Raw genomic sequence first — 24,992 nt, forward strand, 5'->3', positions numbered from 1 at the left:
GCACGCGTGCTGGTCGTTAGCTGTGCGTACTGCTGTTCAAGGAACGCACTGTTCCTCAAAGCGGGGAAAAGACAACTCTACTTTGTTCAAATAAATGACCAAGGACCGAGGCTACCGACGACATTAAGTAATTGCCGTGGAGGAGGAGGTAACTGGTTGCATTTAGGAGCTCTTATAACAGTCCCTACGTGGAGTTTATTTGTGCGTTTTTGTTCATGCTAACGTTAGCTTAGCAACTCCATTCAGACTCGGCCTGGCTGCTTAGAGCAACCACAGGCTAGCTAGATTAATTTAACCAAAACACAGTGTGTATAACGTGGACGAGAGGACGATATATGATGGACTAATTGTCCATGTGTGCAATATTAATGGACTTGGTGCTTTAGATTAACGTGTAGTGTCTTTTAAATTAGTTGTACGATAATGATCAGTCTTCTTTGTTGATGTGTGCACTGCACGCTTGTGAGTTGTGACTGACCAACTAGTATACATTGTTCATTCATCTCTTTGATTGATTTATTAACAGTTTGCAGAATTACAGTACATTTCAAGTACAACTCAATACAAAAACTGTTAACAGTGAGTGTACGACACCATAAAGCATTACACTTGTTTACAATAGGGCCCACCATTTTCAATTCATCAAAACATTTAGAGACGTACGAATATACACAACTAAGCTAATTAGGCTATATGGTGATAACACTGAGAGCATTTGGTTTTCATTGCATTAACATACATGATATTGACACTGGCACATCATTTACACAATTTTTATTGCAAATGCTGTGTTTGTGTTTTGCTCTGTTGCTTTTTAGTCGTGAGGCGCCATGGCATCTACCTTTCCCTATAATAGAGGGGTCCCTGGGGGGATGCCCCCAGGCATACCTCTTTCAGTACAGGCCCCAGATTACATGTCCGAAGAAAAGCTGCAAGAGAAAGGTATGTATGAGTTTTAGCCGCAAATATAGTTAGTTTAATAAAAATCCACTGTCAAGATGTTATGAGCTACTTTCTGTCAAGAAATTTCATGCAAGTCATTATCTTTCTAAGTGTTGGAGTTTGGAAGCGCTTGTTTCAATAATGATGATATGTGTATGAAAACGGTTTGCCGTTTTAACAGCAAATTTTGTAGCTTTAAATCGTACTATTTGACATGTCTGTCTATTGTTAATTGCTCTTTAGCAAGGAAATGGCAGCAGTTGCAGGCAAAGCGCTACTCTGAAAAGAGAAAGTTTGGCTTTGTGGATGCCCAGAAGGAGGACATGCCTCCAGAACATGTCCGGAAGATCATTAGGGACCATGGAGACATGACTAACAGGAAGTTTCGGCATGACAAGAGGGTCTACCTTGGGTGAGCATGAATGTCTTGCATCTGAGTGTGTCAAAACTAAAAGTATTCATGTTCCTTTTAAGATCAATGTGGTGTTGTTTTGTATGTCTTGGCTGTAAAGCTGCCCAAAATCAGTAAAAACTATTTTTTTCAGTGCGTTGAAGTACATGCCTCATGCGGTGCTGAAGCTGCTGGAGAACATGCCTATGCCCTGGGAGCAGATCCGAGATGTGCCTGTGCTCTACCACATTACAGGAGCCATCTCCTTTGTCAATGAAATCCCTTGGGTCATAGAGCCTGTCTACATTGCCCAGTGGGGGTAAGGCCGCCAGTTATAATAGTAATATCTTTGTGTAATTAGGCTTTTGCCTGTGATGGTTGAATTGTACAAAAAGTTATGAGAGAGGAGAAAAGGCTTCAAATATCTCTAGGAAAACATGACCGTCATACGTTTAAAACAAAGATTTCCATTGCTCTTTCTAATGTGCTTTTCCCTATCCCAGTGCCATGTGGATCATGATGCGTCGTGAAAAACGTGACCGCCGGCACTTCAAACGAATGCGCTTTCCCCCGTTCGACGATGAGGAGCCGCCACTCGACTACGCTGATAACATCCTGGATGTGGAGCCATTGGAGGCCATCCAGATGGAACTAGACAATGAGGAAGATATTTCGGTGTCTGAATGGTTCTATGAGCACCAGCCACTCAAAGACGCCACCAAGTAAATCCTGCTTTTACACTCTAGGAGCTAACTTATACATTGTTGCATGATTCAATTAAAAACCCCTGCAATGTGACAAAGTATAAATTTTTGTAACTTGTTCCAATCTCGCTCCTAAGGTATGTGAATGGCACCACCTACCGTCGCTGGCAGTTCACCCTACCTATGATGTCCACGTTGTACCGCCTGGCCAACCAGCTACTGACTGACCTGGTGGACTACAACTACTTCTACTTATTTGACCTCAAGGCCTTCTTCACCTCCAAGGCCCTCAACATGGCCATTCCCGGGGGACCAAAGTTTGAGCCCCTTGTCAGAGACGTCAACCTCCAGTAAGGAACATCTACCAGTAATGGAAGATGGCTTCATTATTAATGACCATAGCTGCAGCCATAGTATATCGTAGATAAATTGAGACTTTCTTTTAGACTTTGCATTGGTATTATAGTTTGTTCAAGTATATCAAATCCCTGAGCCAAGCTTAGGCTTGGCTCAGGGAAGAGGACGCCCCTGCCATGCATAGTCTTCCATGGCACTGTTGGAGGTGCAACAAAGAAAGCAGGAAGACCATCCTTCTGTATGAAATAATCATTGTTATCAGACATACTTGAATCATGCTAGTCATTGTTGGCCAAGCATCATTGCGCTATATGTTTGAATTGAATTGAATTAATCTTTTCTCAGGGGACTATTTTCTGCTAGATTTCTCAAATCATCACTAAAACAAATTAAAATGCAACACGCTACAAAACCGGCATGGTCCTTTTAGAAGATCTCTACTATGTTACATGCGCTGTCTGTCTGTTGCGTTGTATTACTATAAACAATTTTGAGGGCTTTTTTGTTTAATCTGATTCTGAATCGATTGTTCAATCAATAGTGTGGAAGTTGTTCTGACAACTTCCCAGTAGATTTTGTGTCTCGAGAGCTCGTCCTCAAAAGTTATGGGAAAATGTGGATGATGCATTTTATGCATGCTCATGTTTTTCTTGAGCCAATGAATAAGCACCTGGAACACAGAACATATTGAACAGGGTATACCCTATATTTTGTTCATGCAAATATATTTTAACAATCCTAAACCTTTTTTATTAGCAGTGTACGCCGTTTGTCCTCTTCTTACATTTGCAATTATATTTTTTCATTTATATGTAAACGGCATGTTATTAGTTCATTGAGCTTTCTACTTTGACCCTCTGATTAATCCCATCTCTCACAGACACTCTGTCAAAGTAAGCCTAGCTATATTGTGCAGCTGAATTTACTGTCCTCCTACAAAGGCGCATTTGCATTGGTCAGTTTGCCTATGCGTAAGAACTGGAGGAATATTATAATGAATGGTCTTTTTTTGTTGCGCCTATGCCTACGGCACAGTTTGCCTGTGAACATTCAGACATATTTTATTATCATTAATATACTTCCGTTTGGTGGTTGTGGGTGGAGCATACATTTGCAATTGTATATTTAATCTATCTGTTAACACCATGTTAGTAGTTACACTAAGTTCATTGACATCTTTTTTTAACCTTTCCACAGGGACGAAGATTGGAATGAGTTCAATGACATCAACAAGATCATCATCAGACAGCCTATTAGGACGGAGTACAAGATTGCCTTCCCGTACCTTTACAACAACCTGCCCCACCATGTCCACCTTACCTGGTCAGAGAAACTCCATTAGACTTTGTTGAATGAATGATTGTCCTGAATATGCACTATTTTGCTGGACCTATTTGTTTCTTGAGGCAGAATTAGTTTTTGATTATGATATTTTGAAGGTATCTGCACAAGTTGTTGTGAATGGGAAATGATACCTTGGTGTGAAGCCTCAATCTCAAGGCATGCTGTTGTAAAATGTGTTTTTGTGTATATGTAATGCTATTGCCAACCATTTAGTCTATAATAAACCATTACAGCCACACTGTTGCACCTCAAGGTTGGGATAAAACAACTGTATGCGAAATACCTGCAACTATTAACTGTAAGAAATGTGTGCCTCTGCAGGTACCATACACCCAACGTGGTGTTTATCAAGACGGAGGATCCAGATCTGCCAGCTTTCTACTTTGACCCTCTGATTAATCCCATCTCTCACAGACACTCTGTCAAAGTAAGCCTGCCTATATTGTGCATCTGAATTTACTGTCCTCCTACAAAGGCGCATTTGCATTGGTCAGTTTGCCTATGCGTAAGAACTGGAGGAATATTAAAATGAATGGTCTTTTTTGTTGCGCCTACAGCATTTGCAGTTGGCCTGTGAACATTCAGACATATTTAATCATTAATATACTTCTGTTAGTTGGTGGTTGTGGGAGGAGGACATAGCTATAACCTTTGGGGCGGCAGTGGCTCCCCCAGAGTTAGTGTCGAAGTGTCCTTGAGCAAGACTCTGAACCCCTAATTGCTCCCGATGTGCAGGTTGGCGCCTTGCATGGTTTCCCCCAGCATTGGTGTGTGAATGTAATGCACAATCTCTGTACAGTGCCTTGGATAATAAATGCACCATTTACCATTTTTGTTTGAACTAGAACCCATATCACCTCACCATAACCTTGCAAACTCCTGTTCCAACCACTCAGAGTCAGGAGCCCTTGCCTGAAGATGATGAGGAGTTTGAATTGCCAGAGTATGTGGAGCCCTTCCTCAAGGAGACTCCGCTCTACACAGACCATACTGCCAATGGCATCGCCCTGCTCTGGGCCCCACGTCCCTTCAACCTACGCTCTGGACGGACCAGGCGTGCCATTGACATCCCTCTCATCAAGAACTGGTGAGCATGTTGAACCAGATGTGATGCACAATCAAATGGTGCTTAACACATTGAGTACGCCAACGTGCATCAAAATAAAGGCCTGTATAGTGCCAGAGTAGTCTGATCGCTTTTACTCTGAAAGCCATGAACCGGAAATACCTTCTTAAAAAAATTGACTTGACAAAGTGAGCTCATAATCCCCGATCATCTTAATATATTTATATAAACTCCAAAAAGCGTTCATATTTTGCGGGAGAGACGGATGAGGAGCAGAAATGCAGCGCCAGCATATCGATCCATTCATCACCACGGAGAGCGCCCTGGATCAGGAGATACGAGTCATTCTTTCCGCCGCGCTAACATGGGAGTCAATGACAAGCTAATATTTGCACAGAGCGTTAGCATACGGCAAGCGAAAAGCGAAATGCCAAAAAAAAAATAGGAATAATTCTGAATATTATTATCTCGCCCCGCGTCGTTTGGACGTCGCTAGGACGTCCACAGACGTCCTATGTACCACTCGTTTCTGATCCTTATGACGTTTCCAGACGTGTTTTGTACAGAATGTGTTAAAACACAACCAGAAACATCTAGCAACAAAAACAAATGGTTAAACATGCTTAGTAATACCTTTTTTTTTTAAATGTTTTCTTTGTGACTTTTGCCTTTATTTTATATTTATTTATAGAGGTATAGACAGTAGGCTGACCGGAAATGGGGAGAGAGATAAGGGGGGGGGGTGACATACAGTAAAGGCCGTCGGGATCAGGAGTCGAACCCGCGGCACACTGCCAGACTGGACTACAAGGTGCCTGGACCGCAGCTAAGCCACGGCCTAGGCAGTAATTCCTATTTTTTAAATAAAAATGAACTGAATTTTACTTAACAGGTACCGTGAGCATTGTCCAGCTGGCCAGCCTGTGAAGGTGCGTGTGTCTTACCAGAAGTTGCTCAAGTACTACGTGCTCAATGCCCTGAAACATAGACCACCCAAAGCACAGAAGAAACGGTGAGTGTTTTATAGCATTTATATGTTAACAGCATTTTATTAGTTCATTGAGCTTTCTACTTTGACCCTCTGATTAATCCCATCTCTCACAGACACTCTGTCAAAGTAAGCCTGCCTATATTGTGCATCTGAATTTACTGTCCTCCTACAAAGGCGCATTTGCATTGGTCAGTTTGCCTATGCGTAAGAACTGGAGGAATATTATAATGAATGGTCTTTTTTGTTGTGCCTACGGCACTTGCAGTTGGCCTGTGAACATTCAGACATATTTTATTATCATTGATATACTTCTGTTAGTTAGTGGTATAAAATAAAAGATGCAAGACTGGCTCAGATGACATTTCTCATATTTTATTGAGAAGCACCATTGTTTCATAGGTGAAGTATTTATAAAGAGTGCTATTAACACAAAATTTGAGCGTCTTTGTTCCCAAACGGCATAATAATTTACTATCAACAGCTAAAGGTTGGACAGGGAGGCATTAAGAAGTATTATACTCTTTTTCTTCTTGATTTGTTTCCAGGTATCTTTTCCGTTCCTTCAAGGCCACCAAGTTCTTCCAGTCCACAAAGCTGGACTGGGTGGAAGTGGGTCTGCAGGTGTGCCGACAGGGCTACAACATGCTGAATCTGCTCATCCACAGAAAGAATCTCAACTACCTGCATCTCGACTACAACTTTAACCTGAAGCCAGTCAAGACGCTCACCACTAAGGTACATCTGCCATGGCAGTCTAGCCACACATTATAACGGAGGGCATTGCAGTAGTTAAATTCAAGTGACCGCTGATGATTGAGTTGAATGTAAAATTCCAGTGATGCCTTGACAGCTAATTGGCAATATACCTATGTTGCTCTGAATCTGACCTATTGTTTTGCATTACTTATCTGACAGACACTATGCACAAATACATCAAAGTGTTTTTTTATTGACATCGTTTAGCCTTTAGAGAATGATGTTCACGATATCATCTGCTTGAAAATGTTTTGTCTGTGTTCCTGGCCTCTAGGAGCGTAAGAAGTCCAGATTCGGTAATGCTTTCCACTTGTGCAGAGAGGTGCTACGTCTCAGCAAGCTGGTGGTTGACAGCCACGTGCAGTACAGACTGGGAAATGTTGACGCATTCCAGGTAGGAACTAGATCCTTATTATACAGTAGGACCAATCATCCTGTAGTGGACAGTGGACACCCACGCCTGCAAAGGACACTTGGCGTCTTATTTCTGCTGTTACAATCATGCAGCATTACAATCTGTGAATGAGTCTTATGCCAGCGTTTGTATTAAATTCAACGGTTCACTGCCAGTGTTAACTCGTTATATTACGTGCACTCTCCAATGGCGGTTAAATACCTCCAATAATGAATCATCAGAATGGCAAAATGTAACTGTTACGGTAGCCATGGTCATACACATTCTTTTAAATAACTTTGCCCATATCTGTATATTGTAGTTGTCTGATGGGCTGCAGTACATCTTTGCCCATGTGGGCCAGCTGACCGGCATGTACCGCTACAAGTACAAGCTGATGAGACAAATCCGCATGTGCAAAGACCTCAAGCACCTCATCTACTACCGCTTCAACACCGTGAGTACATTGACAGAATAGATGTTATAACATTTATAACTTCATAACAGCGAAGTTATAGAAAGGACACATTTTCCACCATTGAGAACATCTCATTATACTTAACACTAATTTAAGTGTGTATGTATTTTTGACTAGGGTCCTGTGGGTAAAGGTCCAGGCTGTGGCTTTTGGGCCCCTGGCTGGAGGGTGTGGCTGTTCTTCATGCGAGGCATCACTCCGCTGTTGGAAAGGTGGCTGGGCAATCTGCTGGCCAGGCAGTTTGAAGGTCTGCATACCACCATCCCTGCTATTCCCCCAGTGCTTTTGCACAATTCACAAATAGTTGAAATATAATTTCAGAGCCTTGCCAATGTAACCGATTTCTAACAACGATTTCTTCCGATATCTTTAACACTGACAGGGCGTCATTCAAAGGGTGTGGCCAAAACTGTGACCAAGCAGCGTGTGGAGTCCCACTTTGATCTGGAGCTGCGTGCGGCCGTGATGCACGACATCCTGGACATGATGCCTGAAGGCATCAAGCAGAACAAGGCCAGAACCATCCTGCAGCACCTGAGCGAGTCTTGGAGATGCTGGAAAGCAAACATCCCCTGGAAGGTCAGCCTTGTAGAACTCACTAAGCTTACAGTTTGATTTTATTTGCACTTAAAGAGCAGAGTCAGTGATGTACCTTCTTAATGGGATTTTCTATTGAAGGTGCCCGGCTTGCCCACCCCAATTGAGAACATGATTCTGCGCTACGTGAAGGCCAAGGCTGACTGGTGGACCAACACAGCCCACTACAACCGTGAACGAATCCGCCGTGGGGCCACTGTGGACAAGACCGTGTGCAAAAAGAACCTCGGGAGACTGACCCGTCTCTACCTAAAGGCAGAGCAGGAGAGACAGCACAACTACCTGAAGGTATTGCTATTGTCCACTAGAGGGCAGCTCCAATCCCCGCAATAACGGACAGGTGTTGCATGAAGATCGAATCTTAATTTATCCTCTGCACGTAATAGTATGTCTATTAATAAAATAGGCTTAGAAGGCCCAAGTAATGGCCTGCATCTAAATATTTGTATATTAATTCATTAACATTAATTATAAGCAGTGAAAATTGGTATCATTAAGTCCCAGATCCCAACTCTTCAGATCGGTGACCTATACTTTCTTTCTTTAAAAAAAACAAACATGTGATCTGTCTTTGTCAATAGGATGGTCCCTACATCACAGCTGAGGAGGCTGTTGCCATCTACACCACCACCGTGCACTGGCTGGAGAGCCGTCGCTTCTCACCCATCCCCTTTCCCCCACTCTCATACAAACATGACACCAAACTGCTCATCCTGGCCCTGGAGAGGCTCAAGGAGGCTTACAGGTAACAGCATTCAGTGCTACATTCATTCAAGATGAGAATGTGTCTGTTTTATCTGCTAACATCAAATAATTCCACATTGGGTGAAATTTCATTGTTTATTTCCTTGATTTTCTTTTGGTCAGTGTGAAGTCACGTCTGAACCAGTCTCAGAGAGAGGAGCTGGGTCTGATAGAGCAGGCCTACGACAACCCCCACGAGGCCCTGTCTAGGATCAAACGTCACCTGCTCACCCAGAGAGCTTTCAAAGAGGTCAGCAACACCCTAAAACACATCTTATTGACCCAAAGCCTATATGTTGTTTCACCTTTCAATGCTTTCAATGCTGCTAAATCATCACTTTAGATGTTGCTGCATATAGCAACATTTCTTTTTTATTGTTAATGTTGTTCAGAAAACTTAGGTTAGGCTTTGGACCTGACCTCAGGTCTAAATGGGTAAACTAAATTAACTGTCTTGGTTATAAAAGCATAGAAGTTGGGGGAAATGAATAGCAGTACATTAGTGACACTTCCTTTGCAACTAATTATCCTACCTCCTCCTACATTCAGTTCCAAGTAGGAACCAAATTTAGCTAACCAACCCTTTCTTTACACTGCCATCCATCTCAGTCGGTGTGCCCTATTCCTATTGTCTCCAGGTGGGTATTGAGTTCATGGACCTCTACAGCCACCTGGTCCCAGTGTACGACGTGGAGCCCCTGGAGAAAATTACAGACGCCTACCTCGACCAATACCTGTGGTACGAGGCGGACAAGAGGCGACTCTTTCCTCCCTGGATCAAACCTGCTGACACGGAGCCTCCACCACTGCTGGTCTATAAGTGGTGTCAAGGTGAGGCATCTGTCTGCGCTTCTCTTTCTTTTTTTTTTCAAAACTATATTTATTGCATTTTTCTTTTTTTGACAAACAGACAATACAACAAAACAATACATAATACATTTCTGCGCTTCTCATGAAGTCAGAGCTATAAATGAAGGTTACTGTCCTCCTACAAAGGCGCATTTGCATTGGTCAGCTTGCCTATGCGTAAGAACTGGAGGAATATTAAAATTAATGTAGGTTGTGCCTACAGCATTTGCAGGTGGCCTGTGAACATTCAGACATATTTTATGGGTATTTGTCTTGTCATCTGTGGTTTTGGGTGGAGGGCAGTGACAGTGAGATCAATAACTGATGAGCGAGTAACAAGTAGTAAAGTGAGTATTACCCAAATGACATTATATTTTCCAGGCATCAACAACTTGCAGGATGTGTGGGAGACGATGGAGGGCGAGTGTAACGTGATGTTGGAGTCCCGCTATGAGAAGATGTACGAGAAGATTGATCTGACGCTGCTTAACAGACTGCTGCGTCTCATTGTGGACCACAACATTGCTGACTACATGACTGCCAAGAACAACGTGGTCATCAATTACAAGGTCGGACAAAGCCATATATATTAAAGATGTGTTTTCAGTTTTCACTAGCATTAAGTTAGTTGGAACAAAAAGCATTTGCACGATAAAGAAATGTTGTATTGATTTGTTTAGCATTAGACCAAAAGTGATGGTTATTGATTTGAACTTCATCAACAAAACGGTATATAAACTCAAATTACAAATGAAGACGTTGCTTACTGTTTTTATAAATATATTGTTCTCTCTCTCCTCCACATCCAGGACATGAACCACACCAACTCCTATGGCATCATCCGAGGCCTTCAGTTTGCCTCGTTCATTGTACAGTACTATGGCCTGGTGATGGACCTGCTGGTGCTGGGCCTACACCGTGCCAGTGAGATGGCTGGCCCCCCTCAGATGCCCAATGACTTCCTCAGCTTCCAGGACACGGTGACGGAGAGCGCTCATCCCATTCGTTTATACTGCCGATACATCGACCGCATCCACATCTTCTTCAGGTGCTGAGTCACAAATAACATACAAATAAGTGTATCTTGCGGCCTGTTGACAAATTTGTCTCGCTTACAGTCTGTAGTTCTGCTTTATGACTAAAGAATGGATTTTAAAGAAAAATGTATATAATGTTCAAATGGTAAATGATGTGTTTTGTGTGTGTGCAGGTTCTCAGCTGATGAGGCCAGGGACTTGATTCAGAGGTACCTCACAGAGCACCCTGATCCCAACAATGAGAACATTGTGGGCTACAACAACAAGAAGTGCTGGCCACGTGACGCTCGCATGAGATTGATGAAGCACGATGTCAACCTGTGAGTTATGCCTCTGGATATTATCCGCTATATCTTTTTAATTTAGGCCATTTTAGCTTTATTTGTTGATGGAGAATGTAAAGAGTAGATAGACAGGAAACCAATGATAGAGCGAAGGCAGACATGAGATTCAAATTGAGGTTCTTGTAACTCTCAAGGAGCATATTGTCGCTGTAGGACCGAAGCCATGCAACTCTATATTTAAACTTTCTGTATGCCCTACTTTGATGTAAAGGTCCAGAGCCACGGTAGCAACTGTAGATCTGCTATTTTTGAAAGCATTTTTAAAAGGAAAGTGGTTAGGTCTGTCTGTGGCTTTTATAAATATTTAACCAGTGAAAAGAGCCTGTGACAAAAAACTACATTGGATGCTTTAGAATACATGGTTCTTGTTAAGACCCTGAGACGGATTTCAATTTCCTGAAAAGTAAGCTTTGGACATGCAAGGTTTCTGCCCAACAGCGACCATAATTAGAGTCTGCACTGACTGACTGCACCACCAGGCACTCCTCGACATGTTCAAACTCTTCTGCGTTACTGTTATACAGTACTTTTGTAATTACTGATCAAATGTGACTTTGACAGTCGAGCATGCTTTCCCATTCAAACACTGGTTTATTGGTCTGTTCTGTTGATCAGTCATAACTCATCAATGTGGAATAATAGTTGTCTGTTTTGCCTTCCATCCATCTCAGTGGTCGTGCTGTGTTCTGGGACATCAAGAATCGTCTACCCCGCTCAGTGACTACAATCCAGTGGGAGAACAGCTTTGTGTCGGTCTACAGCAAGGACAACCCCAACCTGCTCTTCAACATGTGTGGCTTCGAGTGCCGCATCCTTCCCAAGTGCCGCACCAGCTATGAAGAGTTTACCCACAAGGACGGCGTGTGGAACCTGCAAAATGAGGCAAGGATGCACTGAAGAAACCCAATTGGGTCAAAAAGATTGTGTTTCCACTTTCCAGACTAGTGGTGTTGTATAGCATTTCTGGCACAGTTGCACACACTTCCTTTTTTACTTAATGCAAAGAATGGATGTACTGGTTGTACAAGTCCTCATTCTGTTTTTGTTTTTTTCCTTCTGTATAGGTAACCAAAGAACGGACAGCTCAGTGTTTCCTGCGTGTGGATGATGAATCCATGCAGCGCTTCCACAACAGAGTGCGGCAGATCCTCATGGCTTCAGGATCCACTACATTTACAAAGGTCAGCTAGGAGCCTTTTGTGGACAAAACATAAGTCTTAAATAACCCTGCCACAATGGTGAAAATAATTTAATAACTGAAGTAATTTAGATAAATAACCAGTCGGCATAATGTCTAATCATGTTCTCCAGATTGTGAACAAGTGGAACACAGCACTGATTGGCCTGATGACATACTTCCGTGAGGCGGTGGTCAACACACAGGAGCTCCTAGATCTGCTGGTCAAGTGTGAGAACAAGATCCAGACTCGTATCAAGATTGGCCTCAACTCTAAAATGCCCAGTAGATTCCCCCCTGTGGTGTTTTACACCCCCAAAGAGCTGGGCGGTCTGGGCATGTTGTCCATGGGTCACGTGCTCATCCCCCAGTCTGACTTACGGTAAGACAAGAGTTGGAGATGGTGGTAGTCTTGTGCTTTACCCACAAGTGTGATACTAGGCTTTTCAGTTTCTATTGGCTGTTAATCGAATCTCAGACTTATGTTAATTTTAAGAGCTTTGAAAATTGGCCTTTAAACCAAGATGTTATGGAATAGTAAGCATACATATAAATAATTTAACCATTCAGTGTGTGTCATGTGGTTGAATGACAATACTACAGCTTTTGCACATATTGTTCAAGTATTGTCTTTACTACTATCTACTGTTTAGTATTTGTATTATAAAAGAGTAAGGTACACATACAAAAGTATTGTCAGTACTTTGTTTTCACTACATTTTAGAGATACGTGCTTAAATTATAATCTGCCACACGGTGGTGTGTGTGCACAATGTGTTGTGAACTGTAGAGTGTAGATGGGCGATTTCTGTTGTACAATCGAGTATAAATCAGGATGTCGTTATGAAATTCATTATCTTTCCTTCCTACCAGGTGGTCCAAACAGACGGATGTGGGCATCACTCACTTCCGTTCGGGTATGAGCCACGAGGAGGACCAGCTGATCCCTAACCTGTATCGTTACATTCAACCCTGGGAGAGTGAGTTCATTGACTCCCAGAGGGTGTGGGCAGAGTACGCCCTCAAGAGGCAGGAGGCCATTGCCCAGAACAGGTAATTCTTCAAACATCCAGTGGATTCCGTGTAAATCAGTGATTCCCAACCTTTTTTTAATCCCAAAATCACTTCTAAATCTAAGAGCCACACACAATCTACTCTTAACTTTTTCTCTTCTTTCTACGTTTATAATCTAAGCTAAAGGTGCTGTCTACGTACATGTTCTTAGACGACCCACATACTCCATATATGAAAGTGGCGACCGGCAATTTACCTTTTAGCATTGCTCCGGTTACTATGGAGAGCCTCCGTCCCAGCTATGGGATTTTTAAATCCAGCTCCAGCTTTCAACGCACTGTATCTCTAAAGCTTCGAGCACTGTCCATGGGGTGAGCCGCCACGCATCCCGACGATCGTCGATCGTCATTTGAGTTTGTATCGCATCGCTGAGCACATGTAACTGTTTGTAATGATAGCTAAGTTGTATGAGTTACGGCTAACGATGACTGTGCTCACAACAACAGCCCCCACCTCACTGAATAACCAGGAAATGAAACCAGGAGCGTAGAGTGAGAGCGGACGCGTTGGCATACGTTAAGTGTGCTTATGCTACCAGTACCACCTAGCACCAGTAATAAAGTTAAGGCGATTTTGACTTTACCACCCCCAAACGCACACTGACAACAGAATGCAGTCACACACACCCCTATTGTTAGTGTGATGCTGTGCTTGCATCTAGGAGTGCTGAGAAGTATGGGCTGTAGTTTCAGATATTTATTATTCATGATTTCTATTTGTGAAAAGGCCATCTCCGATGGTTATGTAGAAAAAAGTAGTCATCCGCTCTCAGTGTCAGCCGAGGCTGCTTATCTCTGTTTTTGAGCCACCAAAGACTTTGTCCAAATTTGCAGTTCATAACACTTTGCTTGGTGATGATTTATTTCCATGTCAGGTTCAAACAATGCCTACTGTACTTTTTTTTCTTTCTTCTTTTCTACCTTCCCTCATTTCTAATTCCCTTTGTCACTCAACCAGAACAGTTGATACTATAAAGTGTAATATCAGCGTGTCTTTTGTATCCCAGGCGTCTGACCCTGGAGGACTTGGAGGACTCATGGGACAGAGGGATCCCTCGTATCAACACTCTGTTCCAGAAGGACAGACACACACTGGCCTACGACAAGGGCTGGAGAGTCCGGACTGACTTCAAACAGTACCAGGTAAACACAGGCAGCGATTAGATGGTTGTTTAGTGAAATAGTTCTTTAATTTAACTTAAATGTTTAATTTTAAAAACAGACAGTCCTTCAGTGATGCTATGCAATTTCTACTTTTTAGTTCAATAACGATTGGGGTCAGTCAGCCCACCGAAATGTCATTAATTATTTTAGCAATCGTCATATTTTCAATATGTTGTGCCTCGTTCACTTATGTTCTGCTGCATTTACGTTCCATTTATCTGGGTTGAAGAACTCTCTCCAGCCATCTGCTGGCATGCCCTGTCACTTGTTTTTGTTTTATTATTGCAATGTATTAACGTGTGATTATTTGTACAGGTCCTGAAGCAAAATCCATTCTGGTGGACCCACCAAAGACACGACGGCAAGCTGTGGAACTTGAACAATTATCGTACAGACATGATCCAGGCCCTGGGTGGTGTGGAGGGCATCCTTGAACACACACTTTTCAAAGGCACTTACTTCCCAACCTGGGAGGGTCTTTTCTGGTGAGATGGCCTTTTTAACTGATCATGAGTAATTAAGTGATATAAAATGAAAAAAATAATAATAGTGACTGGTAGTGTAAATGTTCCAAATACAATACATAATATATAAAAAAGTTATATAAATGTGATAAACAAGAAAAACAGTTGACTGTTTTTAAACTGTGACAAATGTGAACAGACAAACAAAGACAACAGTACAGACACTCTTGCTCTCAAACTTTCCCAACATTAACTCAAACTTTTTGAGATAAGATGGGGAAATGTTTGAGGTTTTATTAGGGATTTTGCTGTATAATAACAAACTGGTTGGGCAGTATATCACATAATAAAATATGAAGGACATATTCTAATGAACAATTCTAAAATCTGTATTTAATTTCTTTCAAAAAGTCAAGGCAAAATATCTGTTGACCTCTGTAATTGAGAAGTCATATGAAGATATGGTTAAATAACACCTTTAAATTCAGGATAACACAGAGGCACACTGTCACATTAGATCATTGAAGAGAATTAAGACGTTTTTTAGAAAACATTACAGTATCACTTTTATCGACATTTCCCCCACAAATGTACAGATCAGTTTTGTATTGCTTGAACCAGAGTTACTGTAACCTCATCCTCTGACGCCCTGTTCTCCAGGGAGAAGGCCAGTGGATTTGAGGAATCCATGAAGTGGAAGAAGCTGACCAATGCCCAGAGGTCTGGTCTGAATCAGATCCCCAACCGTCGATTCACACTCTGGTGGTCTCCCACCATCAACAGAGCCAATGTAAGTACAGATATCACCCTACAAAGCTGATATCACCCTACAAGGCTGTCCGACTTCACAAATGGACGTGGAGTGACGGGAGCTTTATATGCAACCAGTAACACTAGTTGTGGGGTGGGGTGGAGCAGGGGGTCAAAAATGTCAGAAATGAAAATAACAGCTTAATTTCTCTTCCTAGGTGTACGTAGGCTTCCAGGTGCAGCTTGACCTGACGGGGATCTTCATGCACGGCAAGATCCCCACGCTGAAGATCTCCCTCATTCAGATCTTCAGGGCTCACTTGTGGCAGAAGATCCATGAGAGCATTGTTATGGATCTCTGTCAGGTATGCAGGTTTTCACCGACTACTATAGAGGTTTATCAGATAAGCCGGTTCCCACTATTGTACTGTCTTAAGTAGTAAAAAAAACCCAATTCATAATCCATTTGAAAGGGGCTAGTTTTAATTAGTAAAACATTGTACTTGCTTGGACAAGCAAGTACACATTATTTAAAGTATTTGAACTGTACCCATTCAGCTACATTATTAAAACCACTGTTATTGCGTGTTCAGGTCTTTGACCAAGAGTTGGATGCCCTGGAGATTGAGACGGTACAGAAGGAAACGATCCACCCCAGGAAGTCCTACAAGATGAACTCTTCCTGTGCTGACATCCTCCTCTTCGCTTCCTACAAGTGGAACGTCTCTCGGCCTTCACTGCTCGCCGATTCCAAGTATGTCTTCGGGAGATAATGTTACGTTTGACATTATAGATCAGTTAAAGAAGTGTCATTTGAAAGTGTCGTCTTGAGCCCTGGTCATGAATATGTTTGACATTGGTGTTTTTACACCAGGTGTTGGCACTGTAAAGTTTTGGTAGTAATTTTGAAAGCATTATATAATCTCTCCCACAATATTTGTGCTTATTTCAAACATAATGCTCTGCCTACAGGGACGTGATGGACAGCACCACCACACAGAAGTACTGGATTGACATCCAGCTGCGCTGGGGCGACTACGACTCGCACGACATCGAGCGTTATGCTCGGGCTAAGTTCCTGGACTACACCACAGACAACATGAGTATCTACCCTTCCCCCACTGGGGTGCTCATTGCCATCGACCTGGCTTACAACTTGCACAGGTTAGTGACGCTGCTCACATGGTTATGTAATCATAATCCCACTATTATTATTTCTTGTCTGACTGTTGTACTGTTGAGTTAATAACTGCCAATCTGATGCAAATTGGTTTCTTATTGTTGTGAATCTACCTTGCTATCACAAGTTTTTCTTGCTATGAGAACAGCATGTTAATTAACCTACGTATTAACACATCAGCATGTCAGAGTTCACACTTGCTGCTTTTTATTACATGAGTATGAACATCTGTCACACCATAGCTCAACTGTGAGAAGGTTTATTCCCTTAAAGTTTCACAAAATTCCCTTCTCTAGTTACTTTTCTGACAAATGACAGACACAAAACATAGCCAAAATGGATTATTGACGGTCTCTAATCTCTCCCTATTAAGTGCCTATGGTAATTGGTTTCCTGGAGGCAAGCCGCTGATCCAGCAGGCCATGGCCAAAATCATGAAGGCCAACCCTGCCCTGTACGTGCTAAGGGAACGCATCCGCAAGGGTCTCCAGCTGTACTCCTCAGAGCCCACTGAGCCCTACCTGTCCTCGCAGAACTATGGCGAGCTGTTCTCCAACCAGATCATCTGGTTCGTAGATGACACCAATGTCTACCGAGTCACCATCCACAAGGTGAGAAAACGCTTTCTAAATTCTGAAAATGTGTGTGTACCGTAATACAGTTTTTCTGGAATGCAGCCGTGGGAATGTTTGTTTATTAAACAAACTATAAGGCTGGCACAGCCACTAAAAACTAGGTGCTGGATTGAGGAGGTCAGAATCCCTAAAGAATAAAGTCTGCACACTGGGCTAAGCTCCAAAGCTTAAAAATGTAATGGTTCCTATACACCATCACTGGATGTGAGCATGTGATGTTTCGATGCTTCATCAGAATGTTTTATTTATTTACTACTTTATGAAGACAGTTTTAATGGTGGTTGATATGCTAAATAGTTTTGTTTAGTCATGCATTTTCTATCTCTCTCTTCTCAGACCTTTGAGGGTAACTTGACCACCAAGCCCATCAACGGTGCCATCTTCATCTTCAACCCCAGGACAGGCCAGCTCTTCCTCAAGATCATCCACACCTCTGTATGGGCTGGGCAGAAACGTCTGGGACAGGTACGTCATAGCCAGGGTGGATTATTGTCTTGCTTTAACGATATTACACTTATACTTATCAATTTGATTATCTCAATACCAAATATTATATTTGGCCAAACAATAAGCTTGTACAGTGAAACTTATTTTTTTGTTAGCTTTATATAAACAGTATATTCTTGATATTATTATTTTGTTTCAACAATGTTGAACATTTGCAGTATAACATCAGGAAAGGTTAGATATTGTTCCACAAAACAAATCTTTAAATACTTAATGGAAAAACATTACATAGCCTTATTTTTTTGCGTGGCATTAACAACTTCAGATATAACATCATTAGTGATTGTTTAGGAGGAACATAAAAAGTCTTACCCCCACAAAAACGGTTAACTAGAAGACAATTTCAGAATGAATAATGTATTGGTGAATAAAAGGTCATTCAGTCTGAATCAGGCTAGTTGTGGGGTTGTTTTGGCTGTAACCAACACCGTCATCCCTGACTCAGCTGAAGTACTTGAACTCCCTCTATGTCTCTGTAGCTGGCCAAATGGAAGACAGCTGAAGAGGTGGCTGCTCTGATTCGATCCCTCCCTGTGGAAGAGCAGCCCAAGCAGATCATTGTGACCAGGAAGGGCATGCTTGACCCACTTGAGGTGAGACTTGGACAAGTTGGACATGTTCTGTCCTGATTAGCAGCTCTGTATGCATTCATTATAGTCCAATCTGCATTAATTGATTGCATGTCTAATGCATTGTATGTTACCTCTCTAGGTCCACTTGCTGGATTTCCCCAACATTGTGATCAAAGGTTCAGAGCTGCAGCTGCCTTTCCAGGCCTGTCTGAAAGTGGAGAAGTTTGGAGACTTGATCCTGAAGGCTACTGAGCCCCAGATGGTACTCTTCAACCTCTACGATGACTGGCTCAAGACCATCTCCTCATACACCGTGAGTCACACTCACACTGCCCAGTGCCCATGCTAGATTAAGATTCATGTGGAGTTAAATGGGCTTCTGGTTATTGTGTATTTAAGTGACACAATGTAGATGTATATTCTGTTGACGGTACAAGAAGCAATTCAGAGCCAAAACAAATATAACCTCTTTTTTCTAACCCCAAGTCATAAATCCTCCCCAAACCTCGATTTTCAATTATTTATTTTCATCTTGTGTAATTAGTGTGTCTGCTGTGTTCTCCTTCGTGTGTAGGCCTTCTCCCGTCTCATCCTAATTCTGAGAGCCCTCCATGTCAACAACGATCGAGCCAAGGTGATCCTGAAGCCTGATAAAACCACCATCACCGAGCCCCACCACATCTGGCCCACGCTCACTGACGAGGAGTGGATCAAGGTGGAGGTGCAGCTCAAAGACCTGATCCTGGCTGACTACGGCAAGAAGAACAAGTGAGTAGTAGACCCACTGTAGGTTGAAGGTTTAGCGGAGCATGTGTATTTTAACTGCCTCTGACTGCCATGTCTGTCAGTGATAACTTGGACCATTTTAGAACTTGCACCAATTTAGGATTGATGGTCAAAGCACTAGCTCAAAGTTGAAACATATGCTTATACGTCACTCTCCTCTCTCTCCAGTGTGAATGTGGCCTCGCTCACCCAGTCGGAGATCCGTGACATCATCCTGGGTATGGAGATCTCTGCTCCGTCACAGCAGCGCCAGCAGATTGCTGAGATTGAGAAGCAGACAAAGGAGCAGTCACAGCTGACCGCCACACAGACGCGCACTGTCAACAAACACGGGGATGAGATCATCACCTCAACAACCTCCAACTATGAGACGCAGACCTTCTCCTCCAAGACCGAATGGAGGGTCAGGTATGCCACAGTAATTAGTTGAGCCATGAAGCAGTTGCAAAACTACTGTGATGAGGCCGTCTGTGTATCATGTGTGTGTAATGTATACTGGAATAATGGGGGGGTTCGAGCTTAAGTTAAGGCTGGTCTGGTGCGTCTCAAGAGCAGGACTTCTAAGGCATGAAGGAAGAAGGCACTGGAGCAAACTCCATTGAAGCCTTTATTTTATGAACCGGGTCCAAGCAGATAATCGTGATGTCGACAGATCTTTGTAAAATTCTATTTTACATGATCTGTTTCTGTCTAACTCAAGTGATTCTTGCGCCTCCCACAGAGCAATCTCAGCTGCCAATCTCCACCTGAGGACGAATCACATCTATGTGTCATCTGATGACATCAAGGAGACAGGATACACATACATTCTGCCCAAGAATGTCCTCAAGAAGTTCATCTGCATCTCAGATCTGCGAGCACAGGTGTTTATCTGAAATTATTTTATTGCATTGAAATGATCGTTATATTGAAATTATTACTACGTAATTATGTACTTTGCTCTGTCTTTGTATTCTACTACTGGTAGACAACTGCAGACTTTTCACATTTTTACAGAATCTTGTATGGAGTTGTATGGCTTTGTGCTCAGATGTTCCATGCATGGTTGCATAGACCACAATTGTGTCATATCGCCCTGTGGATACTGCACAGACCATGCATGCAGCATGAATCATGGCTCTTGATGCTAACAGTTGGTGACAGTTGTGAATGTGAAACCAATATGCTTGTATCGATGAGTGTGATCTTTTGTCCTTCCAGATTGCAGGCTACCTGTATGGCACAAGCCCACCAGACAACCCCCAGGTGAAGGAGATCCGCTGTATCGTCATGGTGCCCCAGTGGGGGACCCATCAGACTGTGCACCTGCCCAACCAGCTGCCTGGACATGAGTACCTAAAAGTAAGACTGAACGTATATATTTCCACATCACTTAAACATTTTTTATTTATAGTCCAGGCCTCCTCGTATGGGGCGTCTGTATCTTGGGCTCCATTACAGGGGAGGCAAGCTTCTGCGGACATTTGGTAGGCCAATCAGAGACGCTTTGTTTTCTCATGCCAATAAAGCTTTTTTGAATTGATAAGTCCCGGAAATGCCCTGCTGTGATTGGCCAGTAGTCATTTTGAGTGGCAGCGTGCATTTTCTGCACGTCCGTCTTCCCTGCGATGCAGGGCGCTCCAATGAACGGTGAATGAGGTATCTAGGTTATTAAGGGGTCTTACTGACCGTTGAGAGTTGAAAGCCTCCTATAACATATCAATGTTTTTGTTACACAATGTTGATGATGAAATTGTCTCTTCATTGTCAATGGGAATTTAATGTTTGTGTAGGACAAAGTTTGTGCACACACACTAAAAGCTGGACATAGGAGGGGCTAGCCTATAAACGACTATAGTGTTTAATGTTTGTGTTTGAACACAAACATTATATGCCATTGACAATGAATGGATAATTTATATCATGTGTGTCTGAGCAAATCGGCATATGTATGATCATGTCTGTCTGTCTGTCTGTGTGTCTGTGTGTCTGTCCCGCTGTTACGTCACCATGACTCAGCCATAACCATATAAGGAGTCCCCAAAGCAGCTATACGTCCAAAACCCAAATATGTACGAGCTGCGTTCGCTTCCCGCGTTTGCGCGTCTTACTTGTATCTATGTTTGAACTGGCTAGGGCAGTGTATCAAGCAACACTTGACAGATCAGGAAACACTGTTCACCCTGCAATGCCTCACGTTTCCCATCGTCCCCATTACCAGGAAATGGAGCCCCTTGGCTGGATCCACACTCAGCCCAACGAGTCCCCTCAGCTGTCACCACAGGACGTCACTTCACATGCCAAGATCATGGCTGACAACCCTGCCTGGGATGGAGAGAAGACCATCATCATTACCTGCAGGTAAGACCCCTTTGACCTCATCTGACCTCTTAAACTTGATATTCTTCACTTGCCTGCAAGAGAGGCTATTTTTATTTGCAGCAACTGGTGTTGGATTGATTGAAATATGTATTAACAGTTTGCAGAATTAGAGTAGGCTACATTTCAAGCACAAACTAAATACAAAGACTTAACTGTGAGTGGACGACCCAATTAAGCATTACACTGGTTTACAAGATGGTCCCCTGCATGTTCAATTCATCAAAAGTAATAAATCGATTACGAGTGTCCTCGATTAAATGACGCTTTATTTACGGCAAGAGGAGAAGAAATAATAAAGAGTTCATTCATGTTACGGTCGGGTGGTGTTTTTTTTCCGTGTTTTCACATCTGAGTTTCAATCTGAAGAGAAGCAAAATGCCTTTCGTTTACAATTTCTGGATTATATATATTTTTATTTGAGAGGTAATGCCTGTGTCAGGCAGTTTTATTTTATGTTGCCTTTTTACGGTCGGATGTTTTATTGTAAGCCTAATTATTTGTGCGTCACTGCTTTCATGAAGGCTGCTACAATTGGGCGAAAGCAATCGCATCGTGCATCGCACCCCCCCCCCCCCCCCACCCCCGTTGCGTTTCGAAGCGTCGACGATCGAAACAAATTTATTTCGAAGCGTCGATCATCAAAAGCGTGATCGAAGGTCAGCCCTAATTTCTACTGGTATGAAATGAAAGCACTCACTCTGGGCATTATCATAGTCTCTAAATGGCTATATTTACAATACATTACCACCCATATTGACAGAACATCTCTATTTAGGCTGTTCTCCCATGATGCATTTTGTGGGGGCTGGTCTGACCGCCATTACATCAGCTTAATATTTTATACAGTGAACAAGGACAATGTTACAGCTACTGAGGTAGTGGCTAAAAAACAGGAGATAGGGGTTCAAGATTTCACATTCAATCAATTGTCCTCCAGGAACTTTTCAGCACAGCTTTGATTACATTTCCTAGACACACAGAACACTCTGTATTAATGTCTGCTAAAGGAGCTAGCTTTAATGTGAACGCTGTTTTTTCAGCTTCACCCCCGGGTCCTGCACACTGACCGCCTACAAGCTGACACCCAGTGGTTATGAGTGGGGTCGGCAGAACACAGACAAGGGAAATAACCCGAAGGGCTACCTACCGTCCCATTACGAGAGGGTGCAGATGCTGCTCTCTGATCGCTTCCTGGGTTTCTTCATGGTTCCTGGCCAGGTCTCCTGGAACTACAACTTCATGGGTCAGTACAGTACCCACAGTTTCTGCTTACAGATGAATGAATTATGTTATGGTTTATAGCATAAATAAATTTTGTTTTTTACAGCATTGAGTCATGAGTAGACGTCAATTCACATGTTTCAGAATGTAACCAAAGTCAACAGCATATCATGTTGATTGCCCATTGCATTCCTAATATCTTTCCAACTGCCTACAGGTGTGCGCCATGACCCCAACATGAAGTATGACCTCCAGTTGTCCAACCCCAAGGAGTTCTACCATGAAGTTCACCGGCCATCACACTTCCTGAACTTTGCCTCACTGCAGGAGGGTGAAATCTACAACGCAGACCGTGAGGATATGTATGGCTGAGTCTTTTTTTTAAGAAAGGTCTATGTGAGTCATGTAGAGCCAGCCCAGTTCAGGCATTGTAATATTTCTACTGAGCAGATGTAAGTGCTACAGATATTGATGTTTGAAATTTGTATGTGAACACTTCAGGATCACCTTTTAAGATTGTTAAAATGCAGATGTTTTCTACTTTTTTTTTGTTTACCCCATGATTCCCCAGTCCATCCCTTAACTATTTGTCCATTAAGGTTTCTGCATGAAAACACATTCTGCAATTTATTTCTGTAGCTTCTGATGCATCACAGCTTACACGTATGTAGTGACTGAGTAGTCAAAGTATACAGTTGTTATCTGTAATGTTTGATTATTGAATTTATTTTCAAAAGATGAAATTCTGTTACCCCTTTAGGAATGAAAGTACAAGTCAAAATCCTTTTGTCATTCCAGCAGTCATCCCCACTTATTCTATTGTACTGTATCAAGAAACATTGTAGTTTGAGTTTGAATAAAGATCTTTTATAAATAACTTGTTTTGTGGTTATATTTGTTCTAGGCCACTTAAATAGCACTGCACAATGTTTTGACCCTGCCAAATCATGGATATAATCCGGAAAGCTGACAGTTAACGTAAGTATTGCTTGAATTTTATATATTTGTTCCTTTGAGAAACCTGCAAACGAGAAAAACAAGGCGAGGAGTGCCCGGTTTCGGGGGGTGGGGTACCATGGCGTGCCGAACGGGAAAGGATGAGGCCGGGGCAAGCGCGTGGGTGGCCCCAGTCTTCTTTTTTTTTTAAAAGAAGGCGAACCAGTGTCAGGCCGACCGGGGCCCGTAGACGGCTGGCAATTGCCACCCTGGCCCCTGACGACACGTTTAGTGTGCATGTTGGACCCTCTGACAGACTGTGTGGGGGGAAAACACTTCCATGGTTCATATGCATAGGTTATTTTATACCTGGAAGCAGCCCTGTAAAACCACAGTATGTTGTCCACTGAGCAGTATAGAGCGTCGCAGTCCCACACCCTTTCATGACGACGAGAGACCTGGAAAATAATTATTTTCAAAAAGTAGTTATTTAAAGACGTTTATGCCGCGGACAAATGCAACTCGAGTTGTGACAAATCATGACAAACAATGTTTTGGGCCGATCAAATAATTTGTTACAAAGTGTCTTTTTTTTTCTTGTGTGAAAAAAGTGTTGTCATGAAATGGGGTGGGACTGCGACGCTCTACACTGTCTACAGGGAGCATATCGATTAAATGTGGGTCAGTTCAAGAGCCTGGTCTGGTGGTGCTGCTAGTGGGGCTTTTAAACTATTATTATTGTTTATAGAAATTGTAGTCCTCAAGTTGTCTAAAGTCTTCATTGTCATAGTATTCGGTGCCATTTGTTTGCCCAGGTCATATAATACAGCATGTGTGTGTAAAATTAACAAAAACACTAATTCCAAAAAGCCTATCTTACTACTTTTCTACCATAGAAAAAACATATTTGTACCTCGAGTATAAAATAATCCCTTTGATTTTTCAGTAGAGGTATGTTAAAATGCCATGTCCCCCATCATGTTTATTCAGCTTCAGTTACAAATATAATCAAATTCAAAACAAATCTAAATTTTGATTTCTTGTTATAGTATAGTTATAATGCTTCTAACCACATATTAATTGTGATAAATGTATATTTTTAATGCTTTAAAATCTTGAAATTATTTTTGTCCCTTACTTTATACTGTCCCCCCTGTTAGGCTGATTCAAAT

General features: G+C 42.4%; 1 protein-coding gene across 1 annotated transcript; it reads left to right on the forward strand.

The window, feature by feature from the left end:
- prpf8 (pre-mRNA processing factor 8) lies at positions 1-23,761 on the forward strand. The gene is made up of 43 exons (XM_080772295.1): positions 1-148; positions 819-942; positions 1,186-1,354; positions 1,488-1,652; positions 1,837-2,055; positions 2,175-2,387; positions 3,592-3,717; positions 4,060-4,165; positions 4,635-4,825; positions 5,697-5,816; positions 6,341-6,530; positions 6,826-6,945; positions 7,268-7,402; positions 7,541-7,670; positions 7,806-8,002; positions 8,102-8,308; positions 8,602-8,765; positions 8,888-9,014; positions 9,403-9,595; positions 9,995-10,182; positions 10,423-10,661; positions 10,824-10,970; positions 11,666-11,876; positions 12,059-12,175; positions 12,306-12,553; positions 13,045-13,224; positions 14,252-14,387; positions 14,724-14,893; positions 15,533-15,662; positions 15,841-15,987; positions 16,216-16,376; positions 16,595-16,786; positions 17,176-17,413; positions 17,774-17,902; positions 18,424-18,537; positions 18,656-18,829; positions 19,091-19,284; positions 19,471-19,710; positions 20,024-20,165; positions 20,503-20,643; positions 21,503-21,642; positions 22,704-22,906; positions 23,102-23,761. The coding sequence occupies exons 2-43, from the start codon at positions 831-833 to the stop codon at positions 23,254-23,256; spliced, it is 7,020 nt and encodes a 2,339-aa protein (XP_080628421.1). The 5' UTR covers positions 1-148; positions 819-830; the 3' UTR covers positions 23,257-23,761.
- The last annotated feature ends 1,231 nt before the right edge of the window (positions 23,762-24,992 follow it).

Source organism: Protomyctophum bolini, assembly GCF_963924005.1.
Source record: "Protomyctophum bolini genome assembly, chromosome: 9".
NCBI lineage: Eukaryota > Metazoa > Chordata > Actinopteri > Myctophiformes > Myctophidae > Protomyctophum > Protomyctophum bolini.